Source organism: Notolepis coatsorum (genome assembly GCF_963971535.1).
Source record: "Notolepis coatsorum genome assembly, chromosome: 2".
In the NCBI taxonomy this organism is placed as follows: domain Eukaryota; kingdom Metazoa; phylum Chordata; class Actinopteri; order Aulopiformes; family Paralepididae; genus Notolepis; species Notolepis coatsorum.
The window spans coordinates 81,338,346-81,355,894 of NC_140166.1; the positions used below are offsets into that span (position 1 = coordinate 81,338,346).

At 41.9% G+C, this 17,549-nt stretch overlaps 1 protein-coding gene across 4 annotated transcripts in view; it reads left to right on the forward strand.

The window, feature by feature from the left end:
* The first annotated feature begins 942 nt into the window (after window positions 1-942).
* caprin1a (cell cycle associated protein 1a) overlaps window positions 943-17,549 on the forward strand; it is a 76,324-nt gene continuing 59,717 nt past the window's right edge. For all 4 annotated transcript variants that reach the window (XM_084309207.1, XM_084309209.1, XM_084309208.1 and 1 more), the window contains exons 1-2: window positions 943-1,083; window positions 2,283-2,423. In XM_084309207.1, the coding sequence (XP_084165333.1) occupies window positions 2,283-2,423 (141 nt within the window). In that variant the 5' untranslated portion in view covers window positions 943-1,083. The remainder of the gene's footprint in view (window positions 1,084-2,282; window positions 2,424-17,549) is intronic.

Sequence of the window (17,549 nt, forward strand, 5' to 3'; positions counted from 1 at the left end):
TCTGATATCAACGCATAGCAGCCGTGGTTGTTTTGCACATAGCGAGGGAGGTGTAGTCTGACGTCACTGGTTGTTCCACCCGTATAGGGATTTATCATTGGGAAAATGGATTATCGGCTATTGTAACAATTCTGCCGCATGGAAATGGAAAAGCTTTCCACTTTTGCACAAAATGAGTTCCCTTCTATCACTAACATTATTGTTTAAGCATTTTTGGTTGAAATAAAATTTGGCGATTTTTTTTTATGATTAATTGTGAATATTTTCATGTTGAGCTATAGATTGTGGATGAATAAGCACAGCAAGGTACACCATGCAAATGTTCATGCTCTATTTGTTTTAAACGAGACGATTTAGAAATGGGCAATGGGGAAATGCATTGGGTTGGACAGAGGGTGGAACACGAAAAACGGCAATGACGTCACCACTACACCTCCCTAATAACAATGGTTGCTATGTTACAGGCAGCCATGCTGGAAGACGGGGATAACCACACAAACTATTTAAAAATAGGCAACTAACCATTCTTGTGAGGCACAATGTTTTCTTTTTTGAGGTGTGGGAGGAGTGTGAGAATTTGGAGAACCTCTTTGGTGTTACTTAGTTACATCAGGAACTGGTTCTATAGATTCTAGTTTATGAATTCCCTATGCCATAAAAGTCATGATGTCATATATTGTGTATGTCATAAATGTCACTATGAATTGAAAATGGGGGACCCTGATGTAAACAAGACAAACGTCTTTCTCTGGTCTGCATCCCCTTAACAAGTGTGTGTATTGAGCCGTACTGTATTGTACCCATTGGGCCATTCTGCAATCTGTTAAATAAAGTTTAATTCATTCATTCATTCATGTGGGTTTTACTGTCAGGCCATTTAACTAGGACCAAAGAAAGGGGGGTCCTTGTAGCCGTTAGCTAACTTAGCTTAGCAGCAGCAGCCTGCAGTCTGTCAGCAGCATCGGCGCGTTTGTCGGCAAGAAGAGCATCGGTATTATTACCTCTCGAGTTACACTAAACACATCGCACTAAAACAACCAAATCCCACGGAAGGAAACCTCTTTGCTCACAAAGAGTATAAAGGTAAGGTTAACGGGGTTACTGTCATTGACAAACGAAGGACTTTTTCCAGAGAGAAAAAAAAAGTCGACATTATTGTGTCCCGTCATCTCCTCTAATACTCGACGAGAAAACAAGCCGAGGAAGAAAAACCACCAAGTTCGGCTTCTTTCTTTCATTGTTGTTGCTCTTAGTTAAAACAAAGCGTCGTGGTCAATTTTAACAAGTTGAATTCGTCCAAACATAATGGTACGTATCGTGGTTTGGTTTGATAACGGCGTTTGGCGTTAAAGCAAAGAATAGGAGGCTAGATGATGTGCGTTAGCCAGCAAGCTAACGTTAGCTTGAAGCTAACAATGCAGCATGGGGGGAGAAAGACTAAGGGAGATCCCCCCTCAGTGTTTTGATTATGTCCATTAAAACATATTGGATATGTATGTCACTGTCTTAATAACCTGAGGTAACCTCTGTAGTGTCACGGTCTGGGGCCGGGTTGTATGGATGTGATTCTTCTTAGCTCTCAAGCCTCTGGCTAATTGGATGACGTGAAGTTAATACTACGGAGAAGGATAACTTCAAGCTGGGGGGAGTCTAAATAATAAGACTGTGCATGATGGCCTGATCTTATGGTCAAACTGATCGTCGTCTATTTAATTAATCAGCGTTGTGTTTTGACCCTAAAGCACGTCATCGTCATATTCGGGCATTGTTATACAATATCCAATCGATCAGCCAATCGATCATTCACTATGAATTGAAAATGGGGGGGCCCTGATGTAAACAAGACAAACGTCTTTCTCTGATCGGCATCCCCTTAACAATTGTGTGTATTGAGCTGTACTGTATTGTACCCATTCTGCAATCTGTTAAATAAAGTTTTCATTCATTATCATACAATTGAATGACACATGCATAACTACAGCATACAAACGTATGCATGTCACTATTCAATTGTATTGATAGTGGTGGCTTTAGAAATTCACAAGTGAACATGCAATCAGTATGTGTATTCCCTTTCCTTGCATATTGCAAATCAAATAGAGAAGATAAATGCATCCCCTCCTTTCTTTAATTTTTCTTTGGTTGTCGTCCAAACATGGAATTTGTGAGAGGCAGCTGTCACAAAGACATAATTCGGGGGGCGGGGAGGGGGGCTTGTCAAGTTTGGGGAAACTAGGCCTATTTGTTGTTTACATAACTCCTTATAATCTTTGTGATCATAGATGCCTTCAGCAGCGGTTGGCAACAATGCTGTGCAGTCCACCAGTCCAGAGTTGGGGGCTGGGGCTGGGAGTCACTCTGAAGCCATGAAGCAGGTTCTTGGAGTGATCGAGAAGAAGGTTCGCAACATGGAAAAGAAAAAGGTAATGTATAATTTTCTGACACTGCCTCCCATGGTTCCTCAAATCTAAATAATCTCCCATGGATGTGACTTGGGATGCACTGATGTCACTTGTTCACTTCTCATATGTCTTTACTTGTTACTAAAACCTTCAAGAAAGAAGAGCGCTTGACAAATACGTATGATGTATATCATGCCAGTTAGGGTACCCATGTATACTGTACCTGTGTATACTGTACTTACTCACAGTATATATCAGATTCTAGGTGTTTATTGCCCAAAATAACCCTTCCCTGTTAACCCACCCATCAGGACCTACTAATACTTGTCTCATCACTGCCAACATTATACCACAATTATTATATATATTATACCACAATTATACCACCACCATTAAAGGGGAACAAAAAACGTGATTGTTTAGGGGGTAATACAATGTTAGGAAAAAGCCCACACTGTACTCGTAAGTGCAATGTGCGCATTCATCGAGAACGATCTTCAAACCCTTTTCAGGGAGAGTTGAGAGCGCCATCGAAGCAATCTCGGCAAGCAGCACAACGAGGAAATTAATGGAGCATGACATTACAGTGATTCTAAAACTTAAAATACATATTCAATAATAGGCAGAGTACCAATGTTCTGTAAGATGAAAACTGTAACCAAGGGCAGGTATTATCTTACATTTTTGATTTTCGTTTTTGGATTTTACCACCGAAGGGAAGTTAAAGCATCACAGCAGGGCTTGTTTTACTGCACGGTCACAGCTTGATACACTTTGCAGTTACTCATGTGCATTTCCTGACAAAAAATGACAATATGGCGGCCAATATCACCATCGCTACTCTCACTCAACCCTGATAAGCATTACTTCTGAATCTGACTAGTAAACAAAAAGTAAATCGGCCAAATTGACGAGAGCACCGCTCTCTGATGTAGCCTGTGTACTCTAACCACACAGCCCTCTGCCTGCACCACTAGTCTGATGTACTGTAGCCTGTGTACTCCAACCACACAGCCCTCTGCCTGCACCACTAGTCTAAGATAAGATAAGATATTCCTTTATTGATCCCCTTGGGGAAATTCAGGCATCATAGCAGCATGGGGGGGAGGGGTACAGGTAGTAAAACAACACAGTATACAGGTAGTAAAAGACAACACAGGCAGTGTAAACAATTTGATCAATATGGTCAATATAATTTACTACTAATTTATTACTAAAAAATTTACTATCTGATGTAGCCTGTGTACCAGGGTTCGAAATTAACGGGGGCTCGGGGCAAAATGCCCTTGAAAATGGACAAAATGCCCCCGAATATCAGTTAAGGGGGGCAGAAAATGCCCCCGACAGTTTACTAATTATATATATAATTATATATATGATCTACAGTGCGAGCATTTCCTTTGTATTTGCCCCTAATAGTATGTGTGTGTGCGCCACCCGGAAAAATCATTTACTCGAGACGAGTGACGATTACAAAACAGCTCTGCTGTTATAATAGTCCCACATTACACAAGGCGCATTAACGTCCAATCACAGTAGCGCCCGAAAACAAAGTCACGGTACCGGCTTAGGCAAGTTATACATTCAGAATCAGACAACGCAAAAAAATCAGCCAGCCATGAAGCCCATTCATTTTTATTTTGAGCAAAAGAGAGACAAGGAGAAAGAGAGGAATCCGGCTGACATGGCTTTTGAAGTGATATTCGCACGTGTTTTTGCGGGTCCAGTCCCCACGGTATGTTGACAGAATTCGCAAAACACCTTATCGACTGAAGCATAAAAGTCATTAGGATACTGCTCTGCTCTGAATTTAGGGCTTAGTGGGGAATTTATTCCGACGTTAACGTTAACGACGCACCGAAGCAGCTAGACCATTTCTCCGTGTTGTGTGTAACACGCAGCGGTCCCCGCCTCCTCCCTCCTTGCAACAAACGTTCCACCCAAAAACGGAATTTCTATTTCATAATGAATTAAATAATTGTATAAAGAATTTTCAATGTTCTGTCATCTAATAATTTAAATATATTCCATTACCTTTCCTATCTGTATCAAAGTCAAAATGTTGGTATCATAACAACACTACAACATACAAAAGCAGCTTGACAACCGATATCCTTTGCGTTTGATTGATTGAAAACTTTATTAACAGATTGCAGAATGGGTACAATACAGTACAGCTCAATACACACAAGTTAAGGGGATGCAGACCAGAGAAAGACTTTCGTCTTGTTTACATCAGGGTCCCCCATTTTCAATTCATAGTGTGCACACGCACAGTATAATAATGCATGAGGTAAATAGTTAATAAACTCTGTGTTACTTGAACAATTTTCACTGTGCTCCTAAATTTCTTTGTGTGCTCCTAAATTTTTATTTAGATTTTATTTATTAACATTTTATTTAGGAGCACATGTGCTCCTTGGGAAAAAGGTTAGCGTAGAGCCCTATATATGGAGACATTAACATTACATTATCAAACATAGGGACGAAGACTGTAAAAAAAGGTGTCAACAATGTTTTATAATCCTTATGTTAATTTTCATCATAAAAATTCAGTGCCCCCGAAATACAAAAAAAAGCCCCCGAAAATCAATTAAGGGGGGCAAAAAAAGCCCTTGAAAAAAAATGTTAATTTCTAACCCTGCTGTGTACTCCAACCACACAGCCCTCTGTCTGCACCACTAGTCTGATGTAGCCTGTGTACTCCAACCACCAGCCCTCTGTCTGCACCACTAGTCTGATGTAGCCTGTGTACTCCAACCACCAGCCCTCTGCCTGCACCACTAGTCTGATGTAGCCTGTGTACTCCAACCACCAGCCCTCTGCCTGCACCACTAGTCTGATGTAGCCTGTGTACTCCAACCACCAGCCCTCTGCCTGCACCACTAGTCTGATGTAGCCTGTGTACTCCAACCACCAGCCCTCTGCCTGCACCACTAGTCTGATGTAGCCTGTGTACTCCAACCACCAGCCCTCTGCCTGCACCACTAGTCTGATGTAGCCTGTGTACTCCAACCACACAGCCCTCTGTCTGCACCACTAGTCTGATGTACTGTAGCCTGTGTACTCCAACCACACAGCCCTCTGTCTGCACCACTAGTCTGATGTACTGTAGCCTGTGTACTCCAATCACCAGCCCTCTGCCTGCAACACTAGTCTGATGTACTGTAGCCTGTGTACTCCCAACCACCAGCCATCTGCCTGCACCGTTAGTCTGATGTAGGGCTGGACGGTATGGTCTAAAATGTATATCACGGTATAATTTGAAGCATAGACGTAGAGCTGCCGCGGTATTGATTATTTCCTTACCGCACAAATTTGCAAAATATTTCCTACCGCCGCGGTTATTACCGCATGCACACAAAAAATTAAAAAAAAAAGTTTGAATGCATTTTTTTTTTTAGTAGTAGTCTACTCTTTATAGCATATAGCCTGCCTCTAGTCTAAATGTCTATTTTTAGAGGATGACTTTGCAGCATGAATATTGTTTGGGATTCGGCAAGCACGCATTAGTTATTGAAAGTGAAACACGGATTCGAAGTTTACCCTCTGGTCGTGCGCCGTTCACTCGGTGACGCGGGCAGGGGTGGTTACCCCTAACCCCCCCGACCCTTTCTTATTATTATTACTATAAAGTTACTACTTTATAATAAAGGCATTCGTTTTGTGGCATTAACATTATATAGTTATACGTTCAATAACATCAGCGTATTTACCGGACAATAGCAAGGCAAGCAATACTCTATTCATATCTCAGTTCCTTTCTTTGCTCAGAGCGTGCTGAGTTGTCCCATTCTGCGGTCTGTTAATAAAGTTTTCAATCAGACAAGTGTATAGAACGAAGGGCTTTTATTATAACATTCGTTGCAGACAGTAAAATCATTATGTCTCGTTTAGTACTCCTTAGGAGCGATCGTAGTCCACTCCGGCGGAGAGTTAAAGCTAACGTTATTAGCCGTGTTGTGATGATCTGACATTCAGGAAGTAAAAACCTAATACGCGCTTGCCGATTGGTGGTGACGCTACAACGTGTGACGCGTCTCTCTTCTGACCAATCAGTGGTCTGCAATGTTTCACGTGACTTTTCTGGTACCCAATAGGGTCGCTTGGAACCTCGATAGATGAGTAGGGTATATCTGCAGAGCCGCAAGCCCAACGAGAGGCGGGTAATTTATTATTATTATTATAAAAAACAGCGGTGACGCGGTATTCAGCCTACTCTGCGGTGGCCGTGATGTAACAGCGATACCGCGGTAATGCGGTAATCGCGGCAGCTCTACATAGACGGTAACGGTATATATCGCGGTATATTAATTTATCTTAAAATGGCTAACGTTAGCCCGTTGCTGCGCTAAAGCAAGTCTCCTCTCAGCCTCCGTAGCCAAATTGAAATGCCCAAACTATATGACAAGGTCCGTGAGCAAGTGGAGAAAAACTCAGTACAATTAAACACTATGCAACGACCACTGCAAACGTTGAGTGAATCGTCAAGTAACGTTAACGTCATTGCTACTGCTGTGACTAGCTGCTCTAGTCTACCGGTCACAAGGTATGAACGTATAGTCAAAATCCATACCGTAGCGCAAATTCATACAGTTTATACCGTATACCGTTTATACCGTCCACCCCTAGTCTGATGTACTTTAGCCTGTGTACTCCAACCACTCAGCCCTCCGCCTGCACAATTCATGCTTTCCAGAGAATAAGCTTACAAAATCAATGGCTACAGGAAAATGGCCATGCTCAGAAATGTAAGTTATACAACCAGGGACCGAAACTAGAGAGCGCCACCCGCCATTTGCGCTCAGTTTTTACGTTTGGCGCCTCCCACTGAGACGTCTGAGCGCCGTGTGACGGGCAATCAAATAGTCATATGAAAACCGAAAATCATGATCCAATTCTTTAGCGGAGTTCTCACTCGCTGTCTCAGCACAGACATGAAGCGCGCACTGCTGCTGCTACCCCCTCCCCACCTGTTTCTGTATGCCTGCATGTAAACGGAGGCTATTGCCTCCGAGTCACCGTGACGTTAGTTAGCACTGCTGCTGCTGCTCCTACCCCTGTATGCCTGCATGTAAACAGAGGCTATTGCCTCACCGTGATGTTAGTCTAGTCAGTGTGGGACCTTCGTGAGATAACGTTAGCTACCGTTACAAAATGACCCAGTCAACTATTCACTTAGTTTAATACATGAGGCATTGTGTAACGTTATCCAGCCGGCTAGCTACGGATAGCTCCCGACATCAACAAATCCTCCAGCAATAGTCCAGTGCATAATACCTCCGTTGGCTAGGTAACTAGTCACTACGAAATGTCGCAGTAAACTAAATAGTTCACTGAGGCGTTGTCCCAACGCCATCCAGCAGTAGCTACAGATAGCTCCTGGCATCAATGTCCTACAACAACAACATGCGTATTCGAGTCCCTGGTTTTCGAGTCCCTGGTTTACATCGCATGAGTGAGGGCTGCTGACTAGGGCCCAGGTGCAGCGCCGGAGAATTCTTTTGCATGCTGAATGTAGCGTTTAGGGTCCAGCTGCACCCCCGGAGAATCCTTGCTGGAGCTGGAGGCCACTCGAGTATACACACAGACAGTGGAGCTGTTTGCAGACAGCGAGGTGGCGATGTCTCACAGATAACACAATCACAAGTATGATTATATAATATATATATTTTATTAAAAAAAAATTGTATATAAAATAATAATAAAACAAATCTTTATCAAAAAAAGGTTGGCAGGTAAGAAATATGCTTGGCGGGTAGATTCTTCCCATCTACCCGCCACTGGCCGGTGAGTCAAAAAGTTAATTTCGCTCCCTGTATACAACCTGTCCTAGCTTAGCTTTTACTCTTCCAGAAAATGGTACTCCGTCTGTTATTGAATCAGAATTTTTTAAATCTTTAATTCACTTTCATTCCGTGCTCCTTCATTTCCGCGTTGAGATGCCTGGCGACATTCCGGCGATGACACTCTCCCCACAATGTTTTGAAGCGCCTATTAGTTTTAAACTGTTGTAGTACCTACTAAATAATATTAACTTAAAAGTTCCCTATAATGTTGGTGTCATTAATCACAGTCACAGAGGAGAAGCTTGGGGGGTGCGGCAGCTTCTAACGAGTGCTGCACTGTATATATCAATGCTGAAAATACAGTGGTACTACTTTTTTTAAAGCGATACAATACTACGATTTTGTTTAGTCATTTTGTTTAGCTACTTGTTTTGTTCATACTAGTGGAAAAAAGGTTGCAGCAGCACCACCTAAACCTGTAGACAAAGAGGGGCCCTAAAGTGAAATATGCTGATATTTTGGCTTTAAAGTGGATGAAAAAGGCGATCCCTGAGACAACGCAGCAGCAGCGTGCGAGCGCCGCTATGAAGTGTGTTCTGAAAAAGGAGGCAACACGTCCAACCTGGTGAAACATCTGTCGGACAAACCCCACCATTCCAAGACTGACGGGTGATTAGTGCCGTCGCCATACAAAGGTCTGGACTTTGAAACCCATACCGGCCGAAGTATCACGATACCGGTTGATTAGTGCCGTCGCCATACAAAGATCTGGACTTTGAAACCGATACCAGCCGAAGTATCACGATACCGGTTGATTAGTGCCGTCGCCATACAAAGATCTGGACTTTGAAACCGATACCGGCCGAAGTATCACGATACCGGTTGATTAGTGCCGTCGCCATACAAAGGTCTGGACTTTGAAACCGATACCGGCCGAAGTATCACGATACCGGTTGATTAGTGCCGTCGCCATACAAAGGTCTGGACTTTGAAACCGATACCGGCCGAAGTATCACGATACCGGTTCTGAGGGGATACCACGGCAAAAACCTAAAGCATCATGAAAAGTAATGGAAATAATATAATAGTAGATGACAGAATGTGGAACATTCTTTATACAATTCTTTTGTATTAATAAACTGAAATTACAGCATTGCAGACCTTTGGCATTCTAGCTGTTAATTTGTTGAGGGAATCTGAATATAAAGAAAGCAGGAAAGCCGGACCAGCACTCTCGGGTTCATTAGTATTTAATGGCAGCCTGAAATGGAAGCAAACATGTTTCGGAACTATTGTTCCTTCATCAGTGTTATGGCTAGCCTGATGAAGGAACAATAGTTCCGAAACATGTTTGTTTCCATTTCAGGCTGCCATTAAATACTAATGAACCTGAGAGTGCTGGACCGGCTTTACTGCTTTCTTTATATTCAACTTTATGGGATTACAGCACCCAGTGTCAGACTTTGAGAGCGCGGTCTAACTTGACATTTTGAGTGAATCTGAAGAAATGTCACCCCACGCTTCCTGAAGCACCTCCCACAAGTTGGATTGGCTTGATGGGCACTTCTTGCGTACCATACGGTCAAGGTCAAGCTTCTCCCACAACAGCTCCATGGGGTTGAGATCTGGTGACTGTGCTGGTCACTCCATTACAGACAGAATACCAGCTGCCTGCTTCTTCCCTAAATAGTTCTTGCATAATCTGGAGGTGTGCTTTGGGTCATTGTCCTGTTGTAGGAGGAAATTGGCTCCAACCAAGCACTGTCCACAGGGTATGGCATGGTGTTGCAACATTGAGTTATAGCCTTCCTTATTCAAAATCCCTTTTACAAATCTCCCACTTTACCAGTACCAAAGCAGCCCCAGACCATCACATTACCTCCACCATGCTTGACTCTTCCAGCATCTTTTCACTTGTTCTGCGTCTCACAAATGTTCTTCTGTGTGATCCAAACACCTCAAACTTCGATTTGTCTGTCTATAACACTTTTTTTTCAATCTTCCTCTGTCCAATGTCTGTTATTTTGCCCATATTAATCTTTTCCTTTTATTGGCCTGTCTGAGATATGGCTTTTTCTTTGCCACTCTGCCTAGAAGGCCAGCATCCCGGAGTCGCCTCTTCACTGTAGACATTTACACTGGCGTTTTGTGGGTACCATTTAATGAAGCTGCCAGTTCAGGACCTGTGAGGCGTAGAGCTTCCCGCGATTACCGCATTACCGCGGTATCGCTGTTACATCACGGCCACCGCAGAGTAGGCTGAATACCGCGTCACAGCTGTTTTTTTTATAATAATAATAATAAATTACCCTCCTCTCGTTGGGCTTGCGGCTCTGCAGATATACCCTACTCCTCTATCGAGGTTCCAAGCGACCCTATTGGGTACCAGAAAAGTCACGTGAAACATTGCAGACCACTGATTGGTCAGAAGAGAGACGCGTCACATGTTGTAGCGTCATGCTATTCGTTTTTTACGTCCTGAATGTCAGCTCATCACAACACGGCTAATAACGTTAGCTTTAACTCTCCGCCGGAGTGGACTACCATCGCTCCTCAGGAGTACTAAACGAGACATAATGATTTTACTGTCTGCAACGAATGTTATAATAAAAGCCCTTCGTTCTATACACTTGTCTGATTGAAAACTTTATTAACAGACCGCAGAATGGGACAACTCAGCACGCTCTGAGCAAAGAAAGGAACTGAGATATGAATAGAGTATTGCTTGCCTTGCTATGGTCCGGTAAATACGCTGATGTTATTGAACGTATAACTATATAATGTTAATGCCACAAAACGAATGCCTTTATTATAAAGTAGTAACTTTATAGTAATAATAATAAGAAAGGGTCGGGGGGGTTAGGGGTAACCACCCCTGCCCGCGACACCGAGTGAACTGCGCACGACCAGAGGGGAAACTTCGAATCCGTGTTTCACTTTCAATAACTAATGCGTGCTTGCCGAATCCCAAACAATATTCATGTTGCAAAGTCATCCTCTAAAGATAGACATTTAGACTAGAGGCAGGCTATATGCTATAAAGAGTAGACTACTACTAAAAAAAAAAATGCATTCAAACTTTTTATTTTTATTTTTTGTGTGCGTGCGTTAATAACCGCGGCGGTAGGAAATATTTTGCAAATTTGTGCGGTAAGGAAAACATCAATACTGAGGCGTCTATTTCTCAAACTAGAGACTCTAATGTACTTGTCTTCTTGCTCAGTTGTGCACTGGGGCCTCCCACTTCTCTTTCTACTCTGATAAGAGCCTGTTTGTGCTGTTCTCTGAAGGGAGTAGGACACACCGTTCAGTTTCTTGGCAATTGCTCGGATGGAATAGCCTTCATTTCTAAGAACAAGAATAGACTGTCGAGTTTCATTTGAAAGTTATCTTTTCTGGCCATTTTGAGAGTATAATCGAACCCACACATGTGATGCTCCAGATACTCAACTAGCTCAGAGGAAGGCCAGTTGTATAGCTTCGCTAACCAGCAAAACCGTTTTCAGCTGTGCTAACTTAATTAATTGCACAAGGGTTTTCAAGATTTTTCTAATCATCCATTAGCTTTCTAACGTGATTAGCAAACACAATGTACCATTATAACACTGGAGTGATGGTTGCTGGAAATGGGCCTGTATACTTCTATGTAGATATTCCATTAAAAACCAGACGTTAGCAGCTAGAATAGTAATTTACCACATTAACAATATATAGCGTGCATTTCTGATTAATTTAATGTTATCTTCATTGAAAAAAACAGTGCTTTTCTTGAAAAAATAAGGACATTTCTCAGTGACTCCAAACTTTTGAACGGTAGTTTATGTTAATCAATATCTTCCTCTTGAATAAAATAAGCTCAGGAATCAGGATTGTTGCACTCAAGTCATGGCCACTACAGAGAGACTCAGAAGGAGCTTCTATCCCCAGGCCATCAGGATGCTCAACGACAATAACACTATGTAACAAACCATCAAATACACTCGCAGCACACACATCCACACGTTCACACTCACTTTAAATAAACAACTCACTGTAGCACCCACTTTAGACACTTTAACACACTTTATATTTATTGGTAAAGAGATTTGCACTACAACTTATGTCAGCACCTTACCCTAAATTGTACCTCATCCCATTTCTGCATTGTACTGTATTGTATTGTAACTCAGTTACTCATTTTTCCTACTCTGTATTGTATATATGTATATTGAACACTTTTTGTTTACACTTTGTTTACGTACTTGACTTTCTATTTTATACTTTATCTATTCTTATCTAGCACACTCAGGAGCATAACAGAAAAAACCATTTCATATAAAAGTATTCTGTATTTTTGTATGACAACTAATAAAGAAACTTGAAACTTGTTAAAGCTAATTAGCCTCACACGCACGTGTACACTACACACACACACACACACACACAAGAGAGGGAGAATGGCTTATAGCAGACTTTGATTTTAGCGAATGAAGTGAAATTTATTATCATGAACTCTCCAGTTCCGTGAGTGAGAGGGAGAGAGAGAGTGGCTCTGGCTCAGCCTCAGCCTTTCCTCACTGTTGGAGCTGGAAAACTACGTAACATTGCCCAGACTCCACTGTGAGAGGCTCCAGGCTTAGTGGAACTGTTTTGGGACCAGCTTGGTTGACATTAGCAGCGAATGTTAGTTTAGGTCATTGAACTGTCAGCTTGCAGGATATAATCTTCACATTTGCTCCTAAATCATTTTTCCGGTTTGCACACAGCTGTTTTTGTCGCAAATGTGAGTGAAACACTCGCACTGTGGAGTCCAGTCCTGGCTTTAGGCAGAATCACCAATGGACAATGTGGAAAATGCCTTGGTGTGTGTGTTCAGCTGACGCTGTTGACACGCCCACTATGCAAAGCGTGAACTCTCTCTCTCACACACACACACACTGCTCCGGTCACGCATCCACTCAACTCATAGAAAATACGGCATCAGGCTATTATTCTAAAAGTATTGATACGAATAAGAGTATTGGACATGTTTTTAACGGCTGGGTATGATCGGTATCACAATACTTTTCTAATATCGGTGTATCGTGCAGCCCTTTGTGTGATGGTTGAGTAGTTAACTCCCCTGTTATGTCCATGAAAGAGAAATCAATGAGCTCAAGCATAATATGCCCCAAGCTAGCAAGCAGGTCGTCATAACATTCCCTGTACACCAGGGCTGTACGTTAACTTTTTTTGCACATAGCACTGGTGCTACAGAGGTTGATAGTTTTGTAGCACAGGCCAAAATCTTGTAGCACAAGTATAAAACGTGTTATATTTGTAACAGTCACAAATGTGCCTATTGTATTTGTGTTATTTAGTTGCAGTGCCATGTTTGGCTGTCATTTAGTATATCGCCATGTGTTATTATTACTATGATACTCTCATATGCTATTTTCAATTAATATCATAAACAACATAAGGAATATTAGCATAATTTTGAGTGGACTGAAGGAATGAGTCAGCGTTAATAGTTTTAAATGCAAATAATTTATTGAAACATAGAAGTGGGGTCGGTTGGGACACACACACACACACACAATGGGGGACCCTGATGTAAACAAGACAAACGTCTTTCTCTGGTCTGCATCCCCTTAACAATTGTGTGTATTGAGCCGTACTGTACCCATTCTGCAATCTGTTAAATAAAGTTTTCATTCATTCATTCACACACACTGTTTCAACTCACCACCCCCGCATCATATTGTAGTCTAGTCTGTCTTCAAACTTCCACTCCTCTCGAAACTTGTTTATATTTGAATATCAACATTATCTGTCCATCCTCAGTTTACTATAATATACTCCTGTCCTGACTAGTGACTTCATCATCTTTCCAAACGCACGCACACACACACACAGGGAAGGGGAGAGAGTGCCCCCCCATTTCCCTTTCCCCAGCCCACACTGTGTCTGCTGGCTCTGCCTCTGATCAGGATTAGCTTGTTAGCTTGCTAACGTTGTAGTGATTGTAATGGTACATAAACGTTAATTTCGGGCGATGTGCGCATAAAGGAATGGCGACGGTGCAAAGCATGTAGATGCATTTGACCCGTTGCGAGAAAAAAAAAACACCACGGACTTATTTCTGGACGTGTAGGCGCACTGCTGTGTTAACGCAGCAACCGACCAACGCGCTGCTCTGCTTGCAGAAGGCGCACGGATAGGGCGGATATGACTCGTCGAGTTGTCACAAGAGTTTTTCAAAATAAGATTATCATATGCACCTGAACGTTGCTAGCTTTCGGAGCCTAGCTGGAGCTGCGCGTGGGCAGAAATGAGACCCGCTACAGGATTTTCAAAATAAGAGTATCTATATGAACCGAATCCCTATCGCACCAGTGCTACTGAAGTAAATCCATCCATCGCACAGACCGCTGTTGCTGTAGCACGTGCGATATATATGTCGCACTGTACAGGCCTGCTGTACACACAACAGCAATGAATTAATGCATAGGTTCACCACTAGCTAAGTCACAAACGTGATCTCATACAGAGAATGAATTGGTGCATATGTTCACCACTAGCTAAGTCACAATTAAACGTGATCTTATACAGTGAATGAATTAGTGCATATGTTCACCACTAGCTAAGTCACAATTAAACGTGATCTTATACAGAGAATGAATTAGTGCATATGTTCACCACTAGCTAAGTCACAATTAAACGTGATCTTATACAGAGAATTAATTAATGCATATGTTCACCACTAGCTAAGTCACAAACGTGATCTCATACAGAGAATTAATTAGTGCATATGTTCACCACTAGCTAAGTCACAATTAAACGTGATCTTATACAGAGAATGAATTAGTGCATATGTTCACCACTAGCTAAGTCACAATTAAACGTGATCTTATACAGTGAATGAATTAGTGCATATGTTCACCAGTGCCACTAGCTAAGTCACAATTAAACGTGATCTTATACAGAGAATGAATTAGTGCATATGTTCACCACTAGCTAAGTCACAATTAAACGTGATCTTATACAGAGAATTAATGCATATGTTCACCACTAGCTAAGTCACAAACGTGATCTCATACAGAGAATTAATTAATGCATATGTTCACCACTAGCTAAGTCACAAACGTGATCTCATACAGAGAATGAATTAGTGCATATGTTCACCACTAGCTTAAGTCACAAACGTGATCTCATACAGAGAATGAATTAGTGCATTATGTTCACCACTAGCTAAGTCACAAACGTGATCTCATACAGAGAATGAATTAGTGCATATGTTCACCACTAGCTAAGTCACAAATGTGATCTTATACAGAGATTTGTCCGTTTCCCCTTTGGCACTGGTTTACAGAGCAGTTGTAGCAGGAAGCGCCTCTTGACGCTACAGGCGCCTCTTGCAGCTACAGGGACAATGAAGACGCTTGCAGCTGCAGTTTGAGCAACGTGGGAGAAATGAGCAGGAGTGAGTTTACTTACCCGGCAGAAATTGAGCAACTCTGCATCACTTTTCAAGCCTGTGCAAGAAGGGTTTACCACGGACTCCACTTGGCAGGCCAGAAACATCTGATTGGCCAAAAACAACGGCTCCCTGCATCAATAACCAATCGGATGTATTTGGCCTGGTGTTCCCGGGGTCACATTGGAAAATTCCTCATCAAAAAAGTACACTACGTGCAAAACCACATTTCAGAGGCTGGGAAATGTTTATTAAATGTATTTAAGAAGTCAGCAGGTGCCTCTGGGAGTCCGTGGAAAACCTTTTTGTAGCACGGGCTTGAAAAGTGATGCAGAGCTCGCTCTATCTGCTGGGCAGGTAAACTCACTCATTTCTCCCAAGTTGCTCAAACTGCATCTTTTGATGGGTCACTAGCTTTGTCTGTGGTTCATCGTGCAGGTTCCAGTGAACAAGGCCTTCTAATATACATTTCTCTCTCTCTGATAAGGCAGGGGATTCTGAATTGAATGAATTACAAAGCGGGCAGTTAAAATCGTTAGCCAAAACAAGCTTAGCGTCGCAGACCAGGTCACCTGACGTCTCTGCAACATCCGGTAATTTGGAGTTTAGCAATTTGGCTATTAAAATTTTTAATGTTAATTCCGTAACAAAACATAAAATTCTTTGGTGAGACACAGTTTTCCCCATTAACCCCACATGCAGTATAAGATTAGTGATGATATATCGGCCAATATGGCAGTTTTTTTTACACATCGGTATCGGTCCGATATCAAGATAGGGCCGATAGTTAAAAAAAAATTTTTGGCCTTAAATATTTTCTAAATATCAGTCATTTCTGAAAATAAGTTACAAAAGTAAAAAAAGAATTTTTTTTTTTGGAAAATAGCTCTTTATTTGATTATCATCAAAAAAGTGTTTTCTATACAGAGATATCGACATCGGTAAGTATCGACCAGAACAGCAATATTAATATCGGTATCGGCCACAATTTTCACATCGGTGCATCACTAGATAAGATATTCCTTTATTGATCCCCTTGGGGAAATTCAGGCATCATAGCAGTATGGGGATGGGGGGAGGGTAGGTACAGGTAGTAAAAATGCAGTGTAAACAAAATAACAAATCAATATAATTAACTCTGGACATGGGCAACAAGGTGCTCTGTTATATTTGCCCTACAATAAATAGTTACAATATATAATCTAATAATATAAATCTAATATATAATCTGAAAAAAAAAGAAAATGGGTCCCAATTTGATTTAGATTCAATATCTTCAACTGGGTTTGATCAGGGAACAAAATAAGCACCCGCCAAACGCCAATGGCGTGTAGATTTCCTCTTTGGCTGGTAAATTACAGAGGCTACTCAGCCACTCTGGCGTGTAAAATAATTGGGAGCCATATGAGCATATTAGATTATTATATCAGGGCTATACAGTGCAAGCATTTTATTCATTTAAAAAGTGATTTGTGCGAACCGGAAAAATCAACTGTGCGAGTAAAGCGTTTTGCGTAGTGGCCGTGTTGACAACTGCGCAATTGTCATTTCATAATAGAAACGGAGCAGCGTGGATCAGCTCTGTAACAACTGATCTCGAGTCTGCTTCTACCAACTCCGCGAGCAGCAGTTCCAACATGCTTTGCATCCTTGCCAGTCCTGTATACCCACGTCGCGCTAAAAACAACAACTACTGTAATGTTATCTGCTAACTGAGTACTCCAACTAAGCTAACCTGCTAACGCTAACTACTGCTAACGCTAATCACTGGGGACGCTCAGAGGCATAGTGAGGGAAGGAGGGGCTGAGAATCTCTGTCTATCTCTGTATGTGTGTGTGTGTCTCGCTCTCTCCCTCTCTCTACATCTCTCCTGAACCTATTTAATTCAAAAGGAAGATATTGATGGATAGCGTTTAAAT